The sequence below is a fragment of the Aspergillus japonicus genome, assembly GCF_003184785.1.
Source record: "Aspergillus japonicus CBS 114.51 unplaced genomic scaffold BO86scaffold_1, whole genome shotgun sequence".
Classification (NCBI taxonomy): Eukaryota; Fungi; Ascomycota; class Eurotiomycetes; order Eurotiales; family Aspergillaceae; genus Aspergillus; species Aspergillus japonicus.
Genome location: NW_020291638.1, coordinates 175,884 through 196,578, shown reverse-complemented (window position 1 = coordinate 196,578; position 20,695 = coordinate 175,884). Strand labels below are relative to the sequence as shown.

General features: G+C 54.0%; 9 protein-coding genes across 9 annotated transcripts; 5 read left to right on the top strand and 4 right to left on the bottom strand.

The window, feature by feature from the left end:
• Positions 1-19: 19 nt before the first annotated feature.
• On the bottom strand, positions 20-2,501 carry BO86DRAFT_423851 (Zn(II)2Cys6 transcription factor; the record flags this gene model as incomplete). The annotated part of the gene is made up of 9 exons (XM_025675422.1): positions 20-476; positions 537-1,131; positions 1,208-1,360; positions 1,397-1,561; positions 1,630-1,634; positions 1,694-1,863; positions 2,018-2,156; positions 2,214-2,276; positions 2,491-2,501. 9 exons carry the CDS (start codon positions 2,499-2,501, stop codon positions 20-22), a joined length of 1,758 nt encoding a protein of 585 aa, XP_025533199.1.
• A 56-nt stretch (positions 2,502-2,557) lies between these two features.
• Positions 2,558-3,735, top strand: BO86DRAFT_423849 (phytanoyl-CoA dioxygenase family protein; the record flags this gene model as incomplete). The annotated part of the gene is made up of 3 exons (XM_025675421.1): positions 2,558-2,794; positions 2,867-3,643; positions 3,697-3,735. The coding sequence occupies 3 exons, from the start codon at positions 2,558-2,560 to the stop codon at positions 3,733-3,735; spliced, it is 1,053 nt and encodes a 350-aa protein (XP_025533198.1).
• A 97-nt stretch (positions 3,736-3,832) lies between these two features.
• BO86DRAFT_414467 (acetolactate synthase) lies at positions 3,833-5,702 on the bottom strand (the record flags this gene model as incomplete). Its single annotated transcript, XM_025674844.1, has 2 exons — positions 3,833-5,577; positions 5,645-5,702. 2 exons carry the CDS (start codon positions 5,700-5,702, stop codon positions 3,833-3,835), a joined length of 1,803 nt encoding a protein of 600 aa, XP_025533197.1.
• A 1,342-nt stretch (positions 5,703-7,044) lies between these two features.
• On the top strand, positions 7,045-8,865 carry BO86DRAFT_301139 (uncharacterized protein; the record flags this gene model as incomplete). Its single annotated transcript, XM_025667476.1, has 3 exons — positions 7,045-7,725; positions 7,812-8,183; positions 8,239-8,865. The coding sequence occupies 3 exons, from the start codon at positions 7,045-7,047 to the stop codon at positions 8,863-8,865; spliced, it is 1,680 nt and encodes a 559-aa protein (XP_025533196.1).
• Positions 8,866-9,039: 174 nt separating this feature from the next.
• BO86DRAFT_384466 (uncharacterized protein) lies at positions 9,040-9,677 on the bottom strand. Its single transcript, XM_025670891.1, has one exon. It carries the CDS (start codon positions 9,522-9,524, stop codon positions 9,126-9,128), a length of 399 nt encoding a protein of 132 aa, XP_025533195.1. The 5' UTR covers positions 9,525-9,677; the 3' UTR covers positions 9,040-9,125.
• Positions 9,678-9,884: 207 nt separating this feature from the next.
• On the top strand, positions 9,885-11,105 carry BO86DRAFT_384465 (glutathione S-transferase family protein; the record flags this gene model as incomplete). The annotated part of the gene is made up of 5 exons (XM_025670890.1): positions 9,885-10,097; positions 10,158-10,180; positions 10,245-10,356; positions 10,449-10,632; positions 10,709-11,105. Exons 1-5 carry the CDS (start codon positions 10,067-10,069, stop codon positions 11,103-11,105), a joined length of 747 nt encoding a protein of 248 aa, XP_025533194.1. The 5' UTR covers positions 9,885-10,066.
• A 360-nt stretch (positions 11,106-11,465) lies between these two features.
• On the top strand, positions 11,466-12,836 carry BO86DRAFT_842 (putative methyltransferase). The gene has a single exon (XM_025677729.1). The coding sequence runs from the start codon at positions 11,887-11,889 to the stop codon at positions 12,703-12,705; it is 819 nt and encodes a 272-aa protein (XP_025533193.1). The 5' UTR covers positions 11,466-11,886; the 3' UTR covers positions 12,706-12,836.
• A 111-nt stretch (positions 12,837-12,947) lies between these two features.
• Positions 12,948-13,834, bottom strand: BO86DRAFT_394101 (uncharacterized protein; the record flags this gene model as incomplete). Its single annotated transcript, XM_025673167.1, has 3 exons — positions 12,948-13,199; positions 13,468-13,748; positions 13,807-13,834. 3 exons carry the CDS (start codon positions 13,832-13,834, stop codon positions 12,948-12,950), a joined length of 561 nt encoding a protein of 186 aa, XP_025533192.1.
• A 4,568-nt stretch (positions 13,835-18,402) lies between these two features.
• On the top strand, positions 18,403-20,654 carry mfsA (glucose-inactivated glycerol proton symporter STL1). Its single transcript, XM_025670889.1, has one exon. It carries the CDS (start codon positions 18,573-18,575, stop codon positions 20,190-20,192), a length of 1,620 nt encoding a protein of 539 aa, XP_025533191.1. The 5' UTR covers positions 18,403-18,572; the 3' UTR covers positions 20,193-20,654.
• The last annotated feature ends 41 nt before the right edge of the window (positions 20,655-20,695 follow it).

Below are 20,695 nucleotides of genomic sequence, written 5' to 3'. Positions count from 1 at the left end.
AATAACGCGGTTATCACCCTCACTTGAGGTTGCGATCGGTAATACCTTCGTAGTTGGACGAACCCCCGCGAAGAAACGGGTGGGTGCTGTAAAGAACGTCTGAGTTTTCTAGAAAATTTGAGTTGTTGAAGTATGTTGTCACACCGTCATCTGCAAATAGCTCAGGGAAGGATGAATGCGCTAGTGGTTCTTGCAGTGGATCAAAAACAGAGGGGTCGGACAACTGAGCCCCTCGGTCGAAAAGTGCATCATTCGTTCGAGATTCAAGTACGTCGTTCGGCGTGTTACGATCCTGACACCATAAATGAGCTAAAGAGGTCCCATATTTGTAGGCAATATGGTTTGGTCCTGTGGCTGCCATCTGTAGCATCGTGATGAATTCCTTGACAAGCATCGTGCAATCGTGGCTCTCGTCCGCTGTCAAGGCACCAACAGACAAGGCCTTAAACAGGAAGACCGATGCATGAATTTGATATCTTGATATAGTCAGCCACTCTTTCCATGTTCTTAGATGCCTAACTGGCAAGACAACCTACAAGTAGTATCGCACGGGAAGGAATCTCAAATGCTCTGTCGGATTCAAATGGTTCATTAGGCACTTCAAGACATCCCTCGCAGCCTCGATGGCAATGTAAATATGCCGGCCATCTGGGCTAGCCATCACACTGAACGGGAAATAGGCCCCAGGCTTTCCGCGTTCCGATGCAGGGCCTTCCTTCGAGTCTCGGTAGAGGACTGCTTGGAATGCGAAAGCGTTGACATAGAGGCGGAGATACTCAGACTGCACCGTAAGCAAGCAGTGCAAATGGCTTGGTAGCCGGACATTTCTCCAGGTGCCTTTCCACATATCCAAGGCTTTTGAGCTGTCATCAAGGTACTTGGTATAGTCTCCCACCAGCATCAGCTGCATGGTACGTGACGTTGAAGCGAAGAGTATATCATGTACGTTTCCAAACAGAGTTGTTAACTCCACTTGAGCCTGTATAAACGAAGCATAGTCAATGCCGCTTGCTTCCTGCGGTTGCAAAGATGGGTAATCGTGGACCGTGAACCGGGTGGATAGGCCTGGACCGCGACACCAAAACGCCTGACCCATTTGGATCGATATCTGGCGATCGGCAAGATATGTATCTGTGGCAACGTCAGATTCTTGCAGTGAGAATACGTTTGAGGTTTCTACATATCCAAGCCAACCGTTTGCGACCACAGTTTAGGTCGGACTCGATTTTGACCTCTCCCCGAAACGAGTACGTCTCCAGATGCAGGAGGTATGCCTGCCTGACTGCCAGCCCGACAAGGCTCCACGCCATACTGTTATCCTCTGTTCTCTCGGACTTCAGATCGCTATTCTCGTCCAGAGCTACCCTTGGCATTCATTCAGCCAGCAATAAAAGACCTTCCACAGTGCCAACGCAACGAACAGCGCCGGCTCCCAGCACGACCTGCATGATGAGTCTCTCCGTGTATCTCCAAATGTCGTCATGAAGTCCGGCTAGGTCTGGCTGTTCTTGGGTGGCTATGGATATCACTGCCGCCAGCAAGAAAGGTTCATCAACCATGACTCAAGGAAGCGCTTGACAGATAGCAGATGTCTGGGGACAATGGGTACGAAAGAGTGGTAGGTGTCACAGTAGCTGTGACGACAAAGGTCTGTTAGCATTCTTGAAGGATTCTATAGTCAAGACAGACAAACTATTGAAGCAGCGACTTGAGCACCTGCTCGTCCACAATCCCCTCTTCGACGATATTCGGCTGTCTTAAACTCCGATGTCTAAATCTTCCACCACATGACGAGCGACTAATGTCTCCCTCCATGCCATCTATCTCGCCACGTGTCGAGTTCATCCCAACTGGCGCAACCGGCTATTCGTTGGCTGCAGTCTGTGCGAGGATCTGGAGTGCTGGGGTTCTGAATTCCACCATTTGGATTTATCCCTGTTGCATTTATAGAGGCTGGGCCAAGTGGGTCGCTCACAGGTGCCTCTCCTTCGAGTCCGCATAATCGCGTGTCCTGGACTTCGGTTCGCTGCTGTGCTTGTCGTGAACGCCGAAAGCGAGAGTAGTCACCACCTCTTCTCGACTTTGCGATCACACATCGATGACCATCAGAGGTGCATTTGGAGCAGGGGAGGTAGCCACGGTCATGGCTGTATGTCCTTCACCATGTTAGACTGATTGGCCCGAGAGACAATGAAGTGAGTGGGTCAGCATACAGGTCGCATTTAATCTTTCGCTGTCGACAGCGGACACATGCACGATAGAGTCTAGCTCCAGTACTTTTGGTCATGTTCAGCAGGGGATGTGTTATGAGGAAGGAAAGGAGAAGAAGAGGAAGAAGAGGAAGAGGAAAGAGACAGAGAAGACTCAGAGAGTGGAAGGGCGGCACTAGACGGCAATAGACGGCTGTAGTTCCTCCTCTTCTTCCCCTCCTCATCTTTGCTACTTTCCTTACAATCCCTCGTCCACTATAAAGTCTATCAACTTACAAACTCACGAGACATGGAGCCATTGACTTGCCTCATACTTGTCAATATATCTTGGGTAGCATTTGAACAAAATGGCAACAACTCTGACCGAGTCCTTCATTCATGTACCTCCAACCGCCGAGGAACAGAACCAAATCCCGCCCAACGATGTCTATGGCAAATACTATCCCACCAACCCCCAGAACCTCAATCTTAAGTCCAATTTTGGGCCCATGATCCCTGAGCAGATTGGATACCTGCAACCAACAGCGATAGACACTCCCGTTGAGATCATGCGCGAGCGTTTCCTACGCAACGGATACGTGTTTGTGAGCCAGTCTCCAATCCAGCCTAATTCACGGCGTTCCACAGGCCACAACTAACACCAGCAACCTCGACAGGTCAAGGGCCTCCTCCCCAAAGACAGAGTTCTAGACTGCCGTCGCCGCTACTTCTCCCACATGGCCCCCTCCGGCCTCCTCAAGGACGGCTCAGACCCCGTGGAGGGCATCTTCAGCGGGAAGGACACCCGCAAGTTCCTTCCTCCAGGAAACCTCCGTCGGCTCTTCGGCCTCCAGAACGATGCAGAATCCAACAAATACCTAGAGCTAATGGTCAGCGCCCACGAGGCATCCTTCTACCTCGACTTCTGCGCGACCGAGGAACTTCGCGCCTTCATCCGGAAGTTCACCGGCTGGCAGGATATCACCATGCTGCAGCGCACGATGCTCCGGGCCTTTGTGCCCGACAGCGAGCTGACTCCCGTACACTTTGATCAGATGTACCTTCGCGCTGGTCCGCCCACTAGTCTGACGGCGTGGGTGCCGATCGGGGATGCCTCGCTGGAGGCAGGCGGGCTGATGTACTTGGAGAAGTCGACGGATATTGGGCGCAGGACGGAGGAGGATTTCCGTCGCAATGCGGGGAATTTGACCGATGAGGAGCGTGTGTCGGCGTTCAATAAAAACATGAACGATGGCGGGTTTCTGAGTCGCGATACGGTCGCCTACGGCAAGGGGGAGGATCGGAAGTGGTTGATCACGGAGTATGAGGCTGGGGATGTCATCTTTCATGACCCATTTCTAGTGCACGCGAGTTGCAAGAATGAGGATCCAGAGCGAAAGATTCGGTTGGCCACGGATTTGAGGTTCGTGGATGCGAATCAAGCGTACGATCAGGTGGGTTCTCTTTCTTTCTGTCACGTGCAATGGCTTCGCTAATGGTGAGCAAGCGGTGGATGAAAGTTTGGAGACCACTCGATGGTTTGTGATCTGGCTGTCAAGATCTTATAAATGTAGAGTCTGAAACTGGGGGCATGAAGCAGTGTATAACTTTTGGATTAATTACTAATTACAAGTGGCGCACGTTCACGCCCCATGGAGGCCACAAGTCCGCTCACGCATCAATTCTCTCCTCTTCTTGTCGGTTTCAGCATCCCATGCAATGAACTCGTGTAGTCCTGATCCAGCAGGAACCATAGGGAGAACGGGCACTTTTTTGTCGGTCACAATTTCCAGCAGAGCAGGACCATCCGTGTTGATCAGCCATTTCAGTGCATCAGACACTTCCTCCGGTTTGGTAGCACGCCGTTGCTGGACGTGCATTGCCTTGGCCAGTTTCATGAAATTTGGATTTCTGATATGCGTGTGGGCATATCTATCTTCATAGAACAGGTTCTGCCACTGAGTCACCATGCCTTGTTCCTCGTTGTTGAGCACAATCACCTTCACCTCAATATTGAATTGCGCAGCTGTACTCAATTCAGTCAGAGTCATTCCGAACGAGGCATCGCCATCGATGTCAATGACCAATGCATCGGGCTTCGCCACCTTGGCTCCGATAGCAGCGGGCAAGCCGAAGCCCATCGTGCCCAATCCGCCCGAGGTGATCATCGTGCGCGGATACCGCCAGCGAAACTGCTGTGCCGTCCACATTTGATGTTGCCCGATGCCCGTGGTGATGATGGTTTCCTGCTTGCGATCGGCGGTCAACCTACTGAGTTCTTCGATCATTGCTTGAGGTTGGATTAAATGCGACCGATCTGACCGATCGTACACGTTCAGCGGCCAGCGTTTCTTCCACTCTTTAATATTCCCAAACCACGACCGACGATCGGGATGGGTCATAGCCTTCTGTTTGATATGAGGAAGCACGGCCGCAAGGCTCTCGGCAACATCGCCCACCACCGCCTCGGTCGCTTGGACAACCTTGTTGATATTCTTCGGCAGGATGTCGAAATGCACGATGCCTCCGACCCCCGCCGCCGCCGCCGCTCGCGCCGCGGGCGCGAACTTCTTGATATTCATCGTAACCCGGTCGTCAAATCGAGCTCCTAGAGCGATAATTAGGTCCGCTTTCTGCATCGCCATGTTCGCATACCCGGATCCATGCATTCCCACCATATGCAAGGATTTTTCATCTAGTTCATCGAACCCACCGAGTCCCTGCAGAGTGGTTGTAACCGGAATCGAGGACTTTTCCGCAAGCTCTCTAAGCAATCGCGGAGCATCCGACGAGTTGACCACTCCTTGCCCCGCATAAATGACGGGCTTTTTGGCAGTGTTGATCAACTCAGCCACCCGAGCGATTGACTTCTGGGGCACCGTCTTGACACTGTCAACAACCGTAGGAACGAACGGCAACGCCGACGCGGTCGGGATCGCCTTCCTTAGGACCGCAGCCGTGACGTCCTTGGGAAGATCAACCAGCACGGGACCGGGTCGCCCACTCGTCGCGATCTGGAACGCCTCATTGATGCGCTGCGGCAGTTCCGAGACATGGCGCACCATGACGTTCCATTTTGTGCACGAGCGCGAGATGCCCAGCATATCCGCCTCCTGGAACCCGTCGCTGCCGATCAGCGAAGTCGCAACCTGCCCGCAGAAGACAACCATGGGCGTGCCATCACAGAGCGCGTCCTGCATCGGGGTCACAACGTTCGTGGCCCCCGGGCCGGAGGTCACCAGCACGATCCCCGGTTTTCCGGACGCTCGAGCATATCCTTCGGCCATGTGTCCGGCTCCTTGTTCGTGTTTCGGGAGGACAAAATCAACCTTTTTCGAATTGTAGATGGCGTCGAAAACGGGGAGGATGGCTCCGCCGGGGTATCCAACTGGAGTCGTCGAACGAGGTGTCAGTAATGGCCCTCAGTCAGGTGGCTTTGGGGCATATGCACATACAAATGTGTTTGACGTTGTGTCGCTGCATCATCTCGTGGAAGATCTCGCCTCCGGTCATTCCAATGAATCTATTGTGCGTGAGTGGTAAGTAAGGGCGGGAGCCGATGCAAGAGACACCCACGATTCGTCCATGTCTGGACGTGTTATACGTGCTGCTGGTAGGATCTGCCTCTCTGGTACAGCGTCGTTGTAATTCAACTGCGTCGCAGCAGAAGCTGTGCCCCGGGTAGTGGGTGTATTTCGCATCAGAATGAAGCGGCTGCCGACAGCATGTTTTGATGAAGGCCTGGAAAGGGCATTTGACGCCCGAGAGATATTTCGAATTCTATACATGGTCGAGGTCAATCTGAGGCCTGATGCTGGATGGAGTTGAGTGGAGAGAGTGGTGTAGCAAGGGAGGAAGCAGCGAATGGTGAGAACTAAAACAGCATAAGTATTTATTCAGATCTAGATTGATAGGCGGATCGCACCACAACCGCAGTCCGGGGAAGTGGCCGATGAGTCACTTACTTCTCGTTCCTGGCTAACTCTTGGCTAGATTTTATATCAAAGGCAAACAACCAGCTAGTGCAGAACGAACTGGGCATGCCCTGTCCTGAGGTCCTGCCCAGTTCTAATGAAATAGGTTTAGTGTGTGTGAGAACTGGTCATCCGGGTATGCCCGGTTTTCCAAAAGCTCTAATACATCCCATATAAATTGAACGATCGATCACCTTGCTGACTCAGATGACTCATGAGCAATGCGACATCGGCCCGTATACGGAATTGGCAGTCTGTCAAGATTGTCTAGATCTCGCTGCTGGAATCTGTATCTAGTATATGCCTTTTACAAGGTTTATTCTTTGTTGGTCGGCAACTGATGCTTGCACATACTACACTATACAGAGTCCCAGACGACATCACCTCTTCGCCTTGGGCAGAAGTCTACTGCAGCTTTCGTCACCAACAGTCCCAAAGTGATGGATGCTCTGCTACGGAGAACAATGTGATGAATACACTCTGCCAGGACGGTAGAAGGCGGTCTGAGTCACCGACCCCTGAACCACGAAGCTGTAGCACGTGACTAGCATAAGTCCGAACCCTCGTAAACTCCGTTGTTATGTATGCATGCTCCCTTGGCAGCAACATTACCTTCAACACACCAACCTCCAGTCATCGTGATTCAGCGAAGTATGCTATGGCAACACCCCCACAACTGAAGTATCATCCTCGCAAACAGAGTCTTCGTGGACTCAGAGACTCTGCAACCAACGTTCATCTTGGAAGAACCGCATGCTTGCTATGCCGACAAGCTCCAAGTGCCGGAGAGCAGTTCCTTGGTACTGCACACACCTCTTCTCTACGCCCGTTATCTGTCTTGCTCTCTTTCTCTTCCTTCTCTAATTATATAGAGTATAGACATGCATCATATCCTGCGCACTGCTCCAGACTGTCCAGACTCGTGCCAAAGTTGCTTGTACACGTCAAATCCCAAGGTTTGGTTTCACCAACGATGCTACGACATGTTGACAGACAGTTATGAGCCAGCGAAAAGCCCTATACAGCCCGAGATGATGAAGTACATGTGTGCCATGAAACCCGTCTATCAAGTCCGAAGCGATAGACGCGGGGAGATCGCGTCAGCCTTGGAGGGGTTGCGAGGAGCATCTACTAGGGGATTGACCCAGCCAGATTCCACACTGCACTTCTTCACGCGACTACCGATGGAGCTGAAGGTTGCGGTCGCGGAGTTCACAGCACCGTGCTGGTATCTGACCGTCCTGGGCGAGGGCCGTCGGTTGCTGGAGGAGTGGAGGCACCGTGCCCCTCAGCCGAAGCAGCTGCTCACGCTCCAGCACGATGTCTGGATGCGACGTATCTGCTGCCGAGGCATCACGTACGTGACCCAGCTCAGCACCGAGCCGCTGGAAGCTACGGCTGCGTCGCGTGTAGACCACCTCAAGATACCCGCCGCGATAGACAGGATTGTCTTGTCGCTAGACGCGTTTGGCTTGCGCGGGATCCAGTTTGTGGGCAAGGACTCGGTGCCAGAACCCGACGGCTCGTCGTGGTACAAGGTCCTCCGGCCGCACGCTTCTGTTGTGAGCATTAAAGTGGACTGCGATGTATGGATGCTTCCAGGTACCCCTTCCCAGTGCTGTCATCAGCGTTGATGTGTCATACCCAGGGTCTGTTCGTGCGAGACATTGCACTCGTCTCCGACGGTTCGTCCTCCGACAAGTGGTGTTGGAGCACACCCCTACCCCCCGCATTCCAGCGCTGGAACGCGCATAGCCTCCGCAAGAATCCTCGGTTGGACTACGTTGCGTTCGATGACAACGTCAAAGGTCTTCTAGCGTGTTGCACCGGCCATGGGATAATGGGTCTCCACGGATTCTCGGACACGGCGACCCGTTTCACAGAATTTCTCGATCTGATGCACTGGCGCGACAGCACGAGCGACAAAGTATGGATCTACTTCCCGTTGAACCAGCAAGAATCCATCACGGCTGCTTGGACGCGCAGGTATTGTCTTAGAGCTAGGGAGTTCGGCTTAGTGGTAAGCGCCCCATTTTTTTTTGACAACCTCGTAACGATAACTCACCCGCGCACAGCTTCAAACCTCGTTAGGAAGAACCATTACCCTCGCACCTCCAACTCCACATTTCATGGAAGACCCATTCAAATGCGTTCCGCTGGTCAAGGCGAGCGATGGCCCGATCACTGGTGTCTTTCACGACGGACTCGACCCCGCTCGCGTACACATCACCGCAGTCGGGGTTACATGCAGTGACTCAATCAATGGAGGTGGTAGTGCTCTGGATTCGCAGCCGGAGGGTCCTCGCTTGGAGCCTCCAGGAGATCCCAATGGTCGCCTCGGCCTGTCAGAGAAAAATTGGTTCATGACAAAGGCACCACTCCAGGGGCTGATTAAAGTGCAGGTCTGCAGGGATCCGGAGCGACCGCATCGTCCCATTTTTGGTCTGTTGCTTATCTACGACGACGAGCATATCGAGTCGCTCGGACAGGTGCGGTGGGAGTACGGCTTCAGCGAAGAGGTCCAGATGCCTGCATACGTCGATACGGATGCTGTTGATGGACGAAAGTGTGTCAAGGACATCCGTAGCGCCCAGAAACCCGGGATAGATTTAAGCATGGAGGGTTGGCGAGCGTTGCCCCCCACTAACACTATTGTCTGGTGGTTCTATCATGGTGGTGATGAGATCGCCATATATGATTGAAGTGAAGACTGGATTCCCCATGCAGAACGGATACTTGGACGGAATCAGAACACTCTGTATATTCCTATCAATCTGATGAACCTCACGAATTTAAGCAGACGCTACACCGCAATTTTATATCCTCAATAATCCGGTACCGCAGCCCTCATCTTTCGCACAGCTTGACTGATCAGCCGAGCCTCCGGAGAGTGCACCTCAATGTACTGGTCGGGTTCACCCAAGCCCTCGGATCCGAACAGAGCAGTCAAAGAATTATCCCTTCAACCGCACCGCCATGCTCGACCTCTGGTTCCAAATGACGTGAGCGCGTACACACATTCCCAGTCAGGGTGGAGCTCCAGACACCTCAAACAAGCATCGTACGCTCGAGCCTCCGCTCCTTCGACAGCTTGAGAGCTTGTGTCGGGTGCTTCGGCCTCGTGAATCACAAGCACTGCGAGGCTGTTCCCCTCACACATATACTCGATGGTGAATTCCACGCCCCGACGGCCACTACTGTCCTGACGACGTGGTCCCAACGACACGACCCAGTCCTTCTTTGGGAAGAAGTGCTTGCTGCACAGATGAGTCCAGAGCTTTGCTGATGCTCGCTCGTCGGATGGCTGTGTCTGGGCCAGCTCCCAGAGTTTCAGGAGAAGGTCGTCGGTGATGAGGGACATTGTCTGGTGTGTTTATGTATGGTGCGGAGGGTGTTTGGGTTGCTGTGCTTTGATTTGCTTCGCTTCTAAGCTTAAGTGCTCTCTGCTAGCACACCGATTGGAATCAAGGTTGTTTTGGGGATTCAGGGGCACAAATGATTCCTCGAGTACGTTGTAGTCCACAAGTTCTGATATGATGAAATCTGACACCTTTAAGTACTATAGGTACAGTAAACCCCGCCAGGCCCCGCCGTAGCTCCGCACTTGACTGGCCTGGCCGTGTAGAAAGCGACTCCACTCGCCACACCTTACCCGATTAGGCTTTGCTATGGCCGCATCCCACATCAGCCTCATGTTGTAGATGATCTTACAGGTACGATCGTCTCCAGATATAGCTATAGCCAGAGAGTTTAGCTTCGAGCCCTCTTGAAAAGCGGCCTCTTTTCAGCGAAGTGATTATCCCCTGGGACCAGGAAGAAGCTATATAAGACGTGTCCGCAACACAAGTCCGTCCTCTTTTTAGATTCACGCAAAGAAGTTCCCTCAACATTGAAACACACACCATGACCAAGCCTATCACTGTTTGGATGACCCGTACGTTCTCCTCTCATACTGCCCACTCACTAACCTAGAAAAGCTAACACTCAATCCCAGCTCCCGGTCCTAACCCTTGGAAGGTCAGTCACCACCAACCCCAACCCCAAAACACCATCAGGCATTAACATCTCCTCCATCTAACAGGTCGTCCTCATCCTCGAAGAACTCCAGGTCCCCTACGAGATCCAATCCTTCAAGTTCGACGACGTGAAAAACCCCCCTTTCATCAACATCAACCCGAACGGCCGCGCCCCAGGTAAGCCCACCCACCCACACCTAAGCTCTTATCTTATCACCCCCCCGCATCCTCAACCACAAACCCTAACCCACCACTGACAACAAACCCAGCCATCGTCGACCCCAATACCAACCTCACCCTCTGGGAATCCGGCGCCATCATCCAGTACCTGATCGACGTCTACGACCCCGACCACAAACTCAGCTACTCGACCCTCCCCGAGCGCCACCTCTGCAACCAATACCTCCATTTCCAGATGAGCGGGCAGGGGCCGTACTTCGGCCAGGCGGCATGGTATGCCCTTCCCCTTGTCCCTCAACCTACCCTCCCTTTCCCCAGCCTCGCCACCTAACAATTACCCGAAATGCAGGTTCACCGTCCTCCACCCCGAAAAGCTCCCCAGCGTGATCGACCGCTACGTTACGGAAGTCCGCCGCATCCTGGGGGTGCTGGACACGGTCCTGGCCGGCAGAACCTGGCTCGTGGGGGACAAGCTGACGTTCGCGGACCTGGCGTTCGTGCCGTGGAACGGGCGGCTGAATTACCTGCTCCCGGAGGCCGAGCAGGATCTGGCGGCGTGGCCCAACGTGCAGGCGTGGCAGCGGCGGCTGGAGGCGCGGCCGGCCTGGCGGACGTGCCTCGAGCGGCGGGATCAGTTGATGGATGAGCAGGGGTTGCAGCCGAATGGAATGCCTAAGGGGGTGAGTAATATTCGGGAGTATGAGGAGTTGATTGCGCGGAATGCGGCGGAGGGACGGGGGGAGTAGAGGGTGAGTTGGGTTTTGGCGCCATGAGGTTCCAAGCAGATACTATATCCAGCATTACTTGAATCTTGAATTTTGTTTTCTGAGATTATATATGTTACAGGCCTGTCTTCGGTTCATTGATAACCCGCTCCTCACTCTAGGCAAAGAGAGGCTCGAGGAGGGCAAGTGAGAGCTGGACGCTCATCTGAATCGGTGTATACATGCTCATCATCCAAGAATCGTGTACGACTGCATAACCATGGTAAACAAGCATTTGCATCGAACCAAATTTCCCTACCTAGAGTAGCCAGCTTGTACATGATGGCTGATCTTCAAATCCCGGATCTGATAAGATGCAGGGATCGCGACGGCTGATTAATCGGCATTGCGTGATGCGGAATTCCGGCGAATGGAATCGGCCACTGTATATGTCAGCCTCCGGATTACCAACCCTGCTCGCCACAGACGCTGATTGGAGAAATGCCAGGATTCAGACACCTGTTATGTATGAGATGTAAGCTGAATGCGGTAATCATTCCAGATACCGTATACTTCATACTCGTACTTCGATGATTATGTGATCATCTAGATGTTGTGCTCCGGGGATTGCTCGGCGATTGATTGTTAATCCTCCAAGCCGGTGGCGTCATTGCCGCCCGCTGCCCGCTGTCTGTCTTTATATACCACCACATCAATCACATCAACACAACAACCTCATCCATCCTTCAGCACACCCTCAATCTAAACGTACTCGCTGCAAGCACACTCAGTCGAACCAACTGCACAATCAAAGTCATTGACAATGACGGCACAAGGCGACGTCACGGCGGAGATCAACTTCTACCGCGCGCCAGCCGACGGCTCCGCGCCCTTCGCCTACGTGGAGCAGCCTCCTGCCGGCCAGCCGCAACAGAACTTCTCGCAGACCACGCAGCAGGTCCCTCTCCGCGACATCCGCGGCCACGAGGACGAATACTCCCTCGCCAAGGACGCCTTTCAAGTCTTCCGGGGCGTCCCGTCGGCAATGACCTACGCGCAATTCGACTCCGACGAGGCCATCCGCGAGATCTACTACCCGGAAACCGAGCGGTTCCTGCTCGAGCACGTCCCCGGGGCCCAGCGGGTGGTCATCTTCGACCACACGGTGCGCAAGCATGACCCGAGCGCCTCGCGGCAGCCCGTGACGTACGCGCACGTGGATCAGACGGCAGCCGCGGCGGAGGCGCGGGTGCGGCGGAGCATCGCGGACCCGGCGGAGGCGGAGAAGCTGGCGCAGGGCCGCTTCCGCATCATCAACGTCTGGCGGCCGATCAACGGGCGGGTCGAGTCGCTGCCGCTCGCCTTTGCCAGCGGCAGCTCCACCGACCCCGCGGATCTCATCCCCGTCCAGCGCCGCTACCCCACCTTCACCGGCGAGACCATGAGCGTCCAGTACCGGCCCTCCCAGAAGTGGCTGTACTGGTCGCACGTCGACGACGACGAGCGCATCCTGCTGCAGTGCTCTGATAATCAGCCGGGCGCCGTGGCGCGCGTGCCCCATGCCGCGTTCGTGCATCCCCGCTCTCCTGCGGATGCGAAACCCAGGGAGAGTATTGAGGTGCGCGCGCTGGTGTTTGATTAGTGGTTTTTATTGAGGGATCACTTCTGGACTTGTTTCTTTGTTGTTGTACACCTACATAGCGTGGTGTTACCATTTATGTATCATGACTACTAGATCAATGACCGAAAATGCATGAGTTTGATCAAAGACAATCTAGCCCTCCCACCGCTACGACAAACTGCAGATACACTGCATCCTGGGAACGATCAGTATCAATGTATGCCCACTGCCTAACAAACCGCATACACTTCCCCATATCAATTTCACCGCACTAGAACCACCGCGCCCCAATCAATCCCGGAATCTCCCTGACAGCAGGCCATCACCCCCAGCCCCCCTTCCGCGCCCCAAACACCACCGCCATTCCCCAGCACCCCCACCGAAGTGACCGTGAGGGCAAAATTCACCAACGCCGTCCGCCGCCAGGGCCCGACTCTCTTCTCAACGCGATTCCGAAACCCTTCCCCGGTATTGGTCTGGGGAAACGGCTCCAGCGGGACCTCCTTGCCCAAGAACTATAACTCGTCAGTCAGCCACCAACCCAACCCAAGCCCCAAACCCCCACCCCCCAAGCACCAGACCGACAAAAGAAAGGACCAGCAAACCTCACACAAAGGGCCCCAGCCATCCCTCCACATTCCACTCCAACAACCTCTCCCTCTCCACCAACCCCTTCACCAACCACCCATGCTCGCGATACACCCTCTTCCCCATCCCAACAACCTCCCCCCCCCCTCCACCGTCCTCCCCCGAAACAGACCCGGATACCCAAAGGTATAATACAGGCGCCACCGCCAAAACACCTCCGCACTGAACAGATGCAGCACCCACAGGCCCCAATGCGCGGCGCCGTCCGTCACGAAGGCCTGCCGCGCGCTGCGCTACCACGCCGCCACGTCGCGGCGCGTGTTCAGGATCACCTTGGCCGTACTTGCGTTCGGCCAGCTGCGCCCACACTTGGATGTGCGCCGCCGTGTCGAAGAGTAGGTCCCAGCCGTGGAAGGGCTTGTAGCCCAGCTGCGTGAGGGCGAGGCTGAGGCTCTCCGTGCCGGAGCGGGGGAGGCCTACGCATAGGATGCGGATGGGTGCGGTGCGGTGGCGGGGTGCGGGCGGGGGGTATACCGTAGAGCGTTGTGATGAGGGCGTTCATTTTTTGGGATGCGTTCGGTGGTGGGTAGGTGTGGTTTGGATTGTTTTGGGTGGAGGGAGGCTGTGATGATGGTGGTCTGCGGGCTTGATCAGGTTTTGGCCGCGGCGGGAAGAGACGGTTGTGTAACGATGGCTTAGAAATGACAGAAAGAGGTAGTCTCTAATAAGGAAGGAAGAAACCTGGCAGGGAAGTGTCACCTTGGATTTGACTCTGTTCAATGTTTTGTCTTGTATACTAGGATATGGTGGGTGACTACGATCCTGAGCTGTGGAAACGAACCTAGTGCTTACTGGTCAATGCGGACAGCATAAAGCTTGATTGGCTGGTTCGCATCTCAGGGTTCGACAACACCGAGAATCATTGAAGTATATCCAGCTCGTGTTAATCATGGTTCTGGACATCGCCTGGCAGTTTTGTTTCACTCTCAGGAGTCGATGACCCGTTGAGGCAGCAGTTGTGGGATTCCCGCACTCATCCTCACTGCAGAGGGCTGTGGGATTGAGGCTGGACCGGAAGATGAGCTCTATTCGTCGGTCAGAAGCAAGGAGTGTTGCAAAAGCGGTTGTTCAACACGTGGCTAGATAGATAAATTGACCGGCATTGTGAAAGAGATATTGACAGCACAGGGGCGGGTGTCAACAAACATTCACCTTGGCTCTACCCGTAGAATGTGTATATCTTTTCATATGAGGTTCTATCAGGCTGAACTTCAGACTCAAGTCTGAGCTTAGTCTGGCAGGTTGCAAGCACGAATAATGACACTGTAAAACATCTGATAGTTCCCTAGCATTGCACAAGAGTTCCAGATAGCTCGAAGCGCTCGAACAAGAATACACACTGCCCGGTCAGCAAACTCGCAACTTGCCAGGAACTTCACCATTTGACTGAAAATCGAGAGGATAAAACGTGGCTGGGTTGACTATAGTTGAGTGTAAGTACTGTTTCCAATAGCTTGAGATTTCTTCAACAAGGCTTTTGGCTTGAGAAAGTTGTATCTCTAGCAAATTTGAAGTTATTTCACACAGTTGTAATTTAGCTGGCAAGGTCTTCACCGCCTGACGATGGAGATATTTCTGTCCGGCAGACCAAGTGCCGAAAAAGTAAGGCGGTGGAAAGCTCCTGTCAACCAGACAAATCGCTAGCAAATCATCTTCACATGCACTCAACAACCACAGTGCCCATATACAGAGTACAGTACTTCGTGCACCACGCACATACCTCCAGAACCCATCTAAGTCACCTTTGCTTTGAAATTCAATTTTCGACCTTGAAAAATGACGTCCCTGCCAAGCACCCAGCAGCAGGGAATACACCACCCACCCGCGAACGGCCCGCGCTGATGCGCAACAGCCGCACTCGTCACTCTGCTTGTTTACCCGTCGCGCTGCCGAGCATCAGCTCGCCTTTGCGCCCAATCCTATCATCTAAACCACCGGGCATCCTGCTACGTGATCTGCGATCATATATCAGTGGCGTAGATATAGTTTACAAGAGCAACATCTCAGAACTCTATTCCATCTCCGCCGGGGAGCGCGCGATACGCACGTAAATTGATAGCGGCCGCGCGATGTATAAAAATCCCCATGCGTCAGCCCAGCAACGCGGTTTCACATCCGACGACGGCTTGCCATCCCACCGCTGACGTGTGCCTTTATTTTCTTGTTCGGCGACAAAAGTCTATTGTATCCCGAAGCTCAAAGACTCGCTGCTGGGGTTGTGCCTTGATCCAATCAAGGTTTGCCGACGGGGACTCGCCAGGATCACACCACCGCGCTTGGATACCCGCCCAGCCGCGATGGAGCTTGGTAGCGACGAGGGCTTTATAGTATGAGTACGTACGTGGACGGAACGTGTATACGTTTGAAGCGTACGTCATGGATTGGGTGGAGGGTCGATTCGCTTGGAATATTAGCGCTACAACTACAATGTACTAAAGTTTTTGAAGTGGTTGTGCACGGCGTGTTCCATCGGAGCAGAAGTGCTTTCGATGGTTGAGTTCCTGTCGGGGATGTTACTGCTTGCGGAAGGTAACCGTTAGGATGGGATGGGATGGATGATCTTGTGCCAGAGATTGGGATCCACCCCTCCCGCGCCGCGGGTGCTCACACCGCCCTTGTGTAATGCACTTGCATCTGCACCTCAGTACACTTTCGCGGTCTCACCTGCGTTCAGATGAAAGTACATTCACCACCAGGTAGTGGCTTGAAGGTGAGAGAGACCGAAAGAAGAGTCGAACCTGATCCTGCTGAGGATATCCCGTGCAGTACCAGAGCCACGAGCAGCCATGTGCGAGAGAGGTGAGTCAGCTGAGTCAGCGGACATGCCAAGGCTCAACCATTAGTCATGCACCAAACTACTGAGTAGCAAGTGGCCCAGCAGGCGGTCAGAGAGTAAGATTTAGTGGAGTCTCAGACGGAACGGCAGTGGCTTGAAGCGAGGACCACGGTGCGGCTCATCATCCTGCCCTCTCTTCTTCATGGTTTGCACCTTGCCCTGCCCTTTTGCAATCGGGACCATCCCTTGGCGCACGTTTCTGGCGTGCAGCTATACATACATGAACGGTGGGAAATGGGGTCAGAACAGGAGAGAGATCGCCTTTTTTGACAGTTCTTTTTCCCTTTTTCCTGGATCTGAATTGAAGCTATCCCGGATGCATGGGTTGGTGGACAAAGTAACTCCGAAACACACGTGCTTTTTGCAGCTGGACGACTACCGGGTTAGGGCATGTGCTGATTGGCAATACGACCACACCTGCTGGAAGACATTTCATTGGCTTACCCTCTCTCAATTTCTTTTTTTGTTTTCTTTTTTTTTTCTTCTGCTTTTTTGCCCTTTGTTTCGGGCGCAGAGTTTTCTCTTTTTCTCTTTTCAGGCCACCCCACGCTAACCTTTCCTGGCCAAATACTACGCCGATCCACTTTTGAGTAAGAAAACCCACTTTTAGAGGAGATTCCCACGAATAGACATGGTTTCCAGTTTGGAGGGGAACACTCGGTTGCGGCAGGTATCTCGAGGATTCACACGGTAAAGTGAGGGGAGGAGCTGAGGGTGGGAGGGACGGCGGCGGTCACGGCGGTGCTGTCGGCTTTTGTTGCAGCCTCACTGGGGGCAGGCAGTGTGGGAATTCCGAGTCAGATGCAAAAGAAAAAGAGTAGAGAGGGGAAAGAAAAAGGTCGGACCTCTCCGTCCGTCCCTCACCCCCCGGACCCGCAAAAAGTTCGGTATGGGGTATGGGGTCCGCCAACAACGGATGCCTAATAAAATCGACTGCCCTATTTTGTTGGTCCCCTCCGACTCTCCCCCATCAAGTCCCCATCTGTAGGGTTGCTCCGAATTTTCTCGATCTCGGCTAATACCCATTTCCCATGGTACGTAGCTCCCGAAGTCCCTTGCGTCCTGGACAGGCTGGACCCTTTCTGGCTGGTGTTACTGCCTACTTGATGAGTATTACTACTGTACTTACTACTTAGTGCTACCAAGGCTTTTCTTATGTTTGCCTACTCTGCCTACTAGGGTAGAGCTCTTCCCCGGCTTGGCCGTTCAGGTTTCATGTGATTGGGATCGACGGCTTCCGGGGCGTCAGCCAGGAAAGCTTTAGCCTTCCGGCGCGGCAACCCGGGTTTCGGCGGTTAAAACAGCGAGCACGAAGCAAGAACGGTAACTGAAACGAATCGAAGGATCGTAATCTCGGCCGGGGCAGCTTCATCCCTTGGCCCACGAAATTATCGCTCGGAATTTTACCGTCGTTGAATGGACTGACTCGACATGGTGAGAGTGAGGGTTAGACTGAGAGCTGGCAGAAGATGGGGGGGGGATGGGTTCCCGTTAGGGCAAAGAGAGGGGAAGATCCTCACTTGGTGCATATGGAGTGGATCCTCAGTCCCTTGGCCAAGTGGTCTGTTTCCCACCACTCACGCCGGTTTAATCCGACCCTCCCTCCATGTGCTATCTCTCCGCATGGAGAGAGAGCGAGGGAGGGAGGGAGAGAGGCGTGGCCATGTGGGAGATGACTGCTGTCATCCCTGCTGGACAAAGATGACTCGATTTTGATTGATCGATGGATGGCTGGATCGGTTAATACTGTTCCACATTCCCCTCCCCGCATCAGCAGGGAATAGGAACTTAATCAACAATCTCCTATGAGATTCATCAAGAACAGTAACCTGGAGAGAGCCTGAAGGTCGGCAATCTTACTCTTTCCGGGAGCAGTCAGTGCCCTGAACCACAGACGAGTGCCAAGCGGCACAGTCGCAACCAGCGTAGCGTTGCGGTTGAATCCCTGACGTCAATGGCGCTTTGAGACCCCGAACTGAGCTTTTTTTTCGCGGGGCCCCAAAAGATCTCATTGGTTTTGATGCGGTGTGAATGGCCCCAGTGGTCCCTCCTTCTAAGCCCTCTAAACCCTCTAAACCCTCTTGGCCCTCTTGGCCCCCTTGGCGGCTCGCGACACATGCCCTATACCACTTCCCGACTTAAGTCTTATGTTTCTCTCGGCATTAGCAAAGCATTTCCAGCATTTCGAGCATTTTGGTTGCATCGCGAAACATACATAAACCCTCCTGCTGCTGCCCTTGCCCTGGTTGGGAGATCCCTTCCTACTTGTCAAACCTCCATCCCTTACCTCTCTCCCCCTTTTTTCTTTTTTTACTCTCTCCCTTCCTTTCAATTGTCACGCATACCAACATTCTTCCTCGATTGGTATCCGATTTGAAAAGAAGGTCGATCTCCTTAAGTCAACATGTGGACAACAACATGTGGCTTGCGGGGCCGCAAGCTCCGCTTGGCCATCACCATCGTCTCCGTCCTGGGTTTCTCACTTTTCGGTTATGATCAGGGTCTGATGTCCGGTATCATCTCCGGTGATCAGTTTACGTCCGAGTTCCCTGCCCTGGCTACCGGCGCTGGCAAGGATGACAACCACGTTTCGGTCCTTCGCGGTGCCGTCACTGCCTGTTACGAGCTCGGTTGTTTCTTCGGTGCCATCTTCACTCTCTGCTTCGGTGAGCGCATTGGTCGGACTCCTCTGTTGGTTGCGGGTGGTGTCATCATGACCATCGGCGCGGTCATCTCTACTGCCTCCTACGGCGACAAATGGGGTCTGGGCCAGTTCGTCGTGGGTCGTGTCATCTCGGGCCTGGGCAACGGCATGGACACGGCCACTATCCCCGTCTGGCAGTCGGAATGCTCGAAAGCCCACAACCGTGGTTTCCTGGTCTGCTTCGAGGGTGCCATCATCGCCGTCGGTACTTTCGTCGCTTACTGGCTCGATTTCGGTCTCTCGTACGTCGACACCTCGGTGCAGTGGCGCTTCCCCGTTGCCTTCCAGATCATCTTCGCCGTGCTGGTCACCGTTGGTGCCCTGATGCTCCCCGAGTCCCCTCGCTGGTTCGTCATGCGCGGCCACGACCAGGAGGCGCGCGAGGTGCTGGCCGCGCTGAACGACCTCTCCCCCGACTCCGACCAGGTGCTGGCGGACTACAACCTCATGAAGGCGGATCTCAAGGCCTCCCAGGATAACAAGGCCAGCTTCAAGACGCTGTTTACCTTCGGTAAGACCCAGGAGTTCCAGCGCATGATGATCGGATGCTCGGGTCAGTTCTTCCAGCAGTTCACTGGCTGCAATGCCGCCATCTACTACTCGACCCTGCTGTTCGAGACCAACCTGCAGATGGAGCACCGTCTCTCCCTGGTGCTGGGCGGTGTCTTCGCCACCGTGTACGCGCTGGCCACCATCCCCTCCTTCTTCATGATCGAGAAGGTCGGTCGCCGCAACCTGTTCCTGATCGGGTTCCTGGGCCAGGGGCTGAGTTTCATCATCACCATGGGCTGCCTGATCGACGACACCACGTCCAACTCCAAGGGTGCGGTCGTGGGTATCTTCCTCTTCATCGTCTTCTTCGCCTTCACGACCCTGCCCCTCCCCTGGATCTACCCCCCCGAGATCAACCCCCTCCGCACCCGGACCATGGCCGCCGCCGCCTCGACCTGCACCAACTGGATCTGTAACTTCGCCGTCGTCATGTTCACGCCCGTCTTCTCCTCCTCCAGCTCCTGGGGCATCTACCTGTTCTTCGCGCTGATCAACTTCATCGCCATCCCCTTCGCCTGGTACTTCTACGCCGAGACCGCCGGCCGCGACCTCGAGGAGATCGACATCATCTTCGCCAAGGCCCACATGGAGAAGAAGTGGCCCTACCAGGTCGCCAACGAGCTCCCCAAGCTCACCGCCGAGCAGATCGCCCAGATGTCCGCCGAGGTCGGTCTGGAAATCCCCTCCCACCAGGTGGCCCACGAGTCCGAGAAGGCCGAGCTAGCCCTCAGCAGTGGCGAGAGCCAGGAGCGCAAGGAGACCTACTAATCCTGAGGCCTTTTGCCGCTTCAACAAAAAATAATCACCAGATACCCCCCTCTCCCCGCATTTATACATGTACAGTCGGAGCCGTGCTGCTTTGAATTTGCAATCGATTACCCCCGAAGGATCTTCACTGTCAGGTGAAGTTTTGATGTCCTTCAAATGTTTGATGTCTTTCCCTTTTTTGATTTTTGATTTTCTTGTTGATATCACAAAGATTCTCCGCATTGGCTATTGCTTCTTTTTCTTGGGAATTGGTGATGCGACAATGTGTTCTATGACGACTCCGCCTATGCCACCACAAGGCTTGTGGGCACACACATGTATGGAGCTTGTTTTTCTTGTGGGGAGTTCCTCTTGATCAGTTATGGGGATGACCCTCCTTAGATGGTATATTGGTATATAGATATCCTGTGTTCGTTGATAGAGGAGAGACAGCTATCGGCAACCCAATGCATTTTCTGTGCCATGTGACGCTTTGTACCTGTTCCTGCGTAGATTCCAGCTCC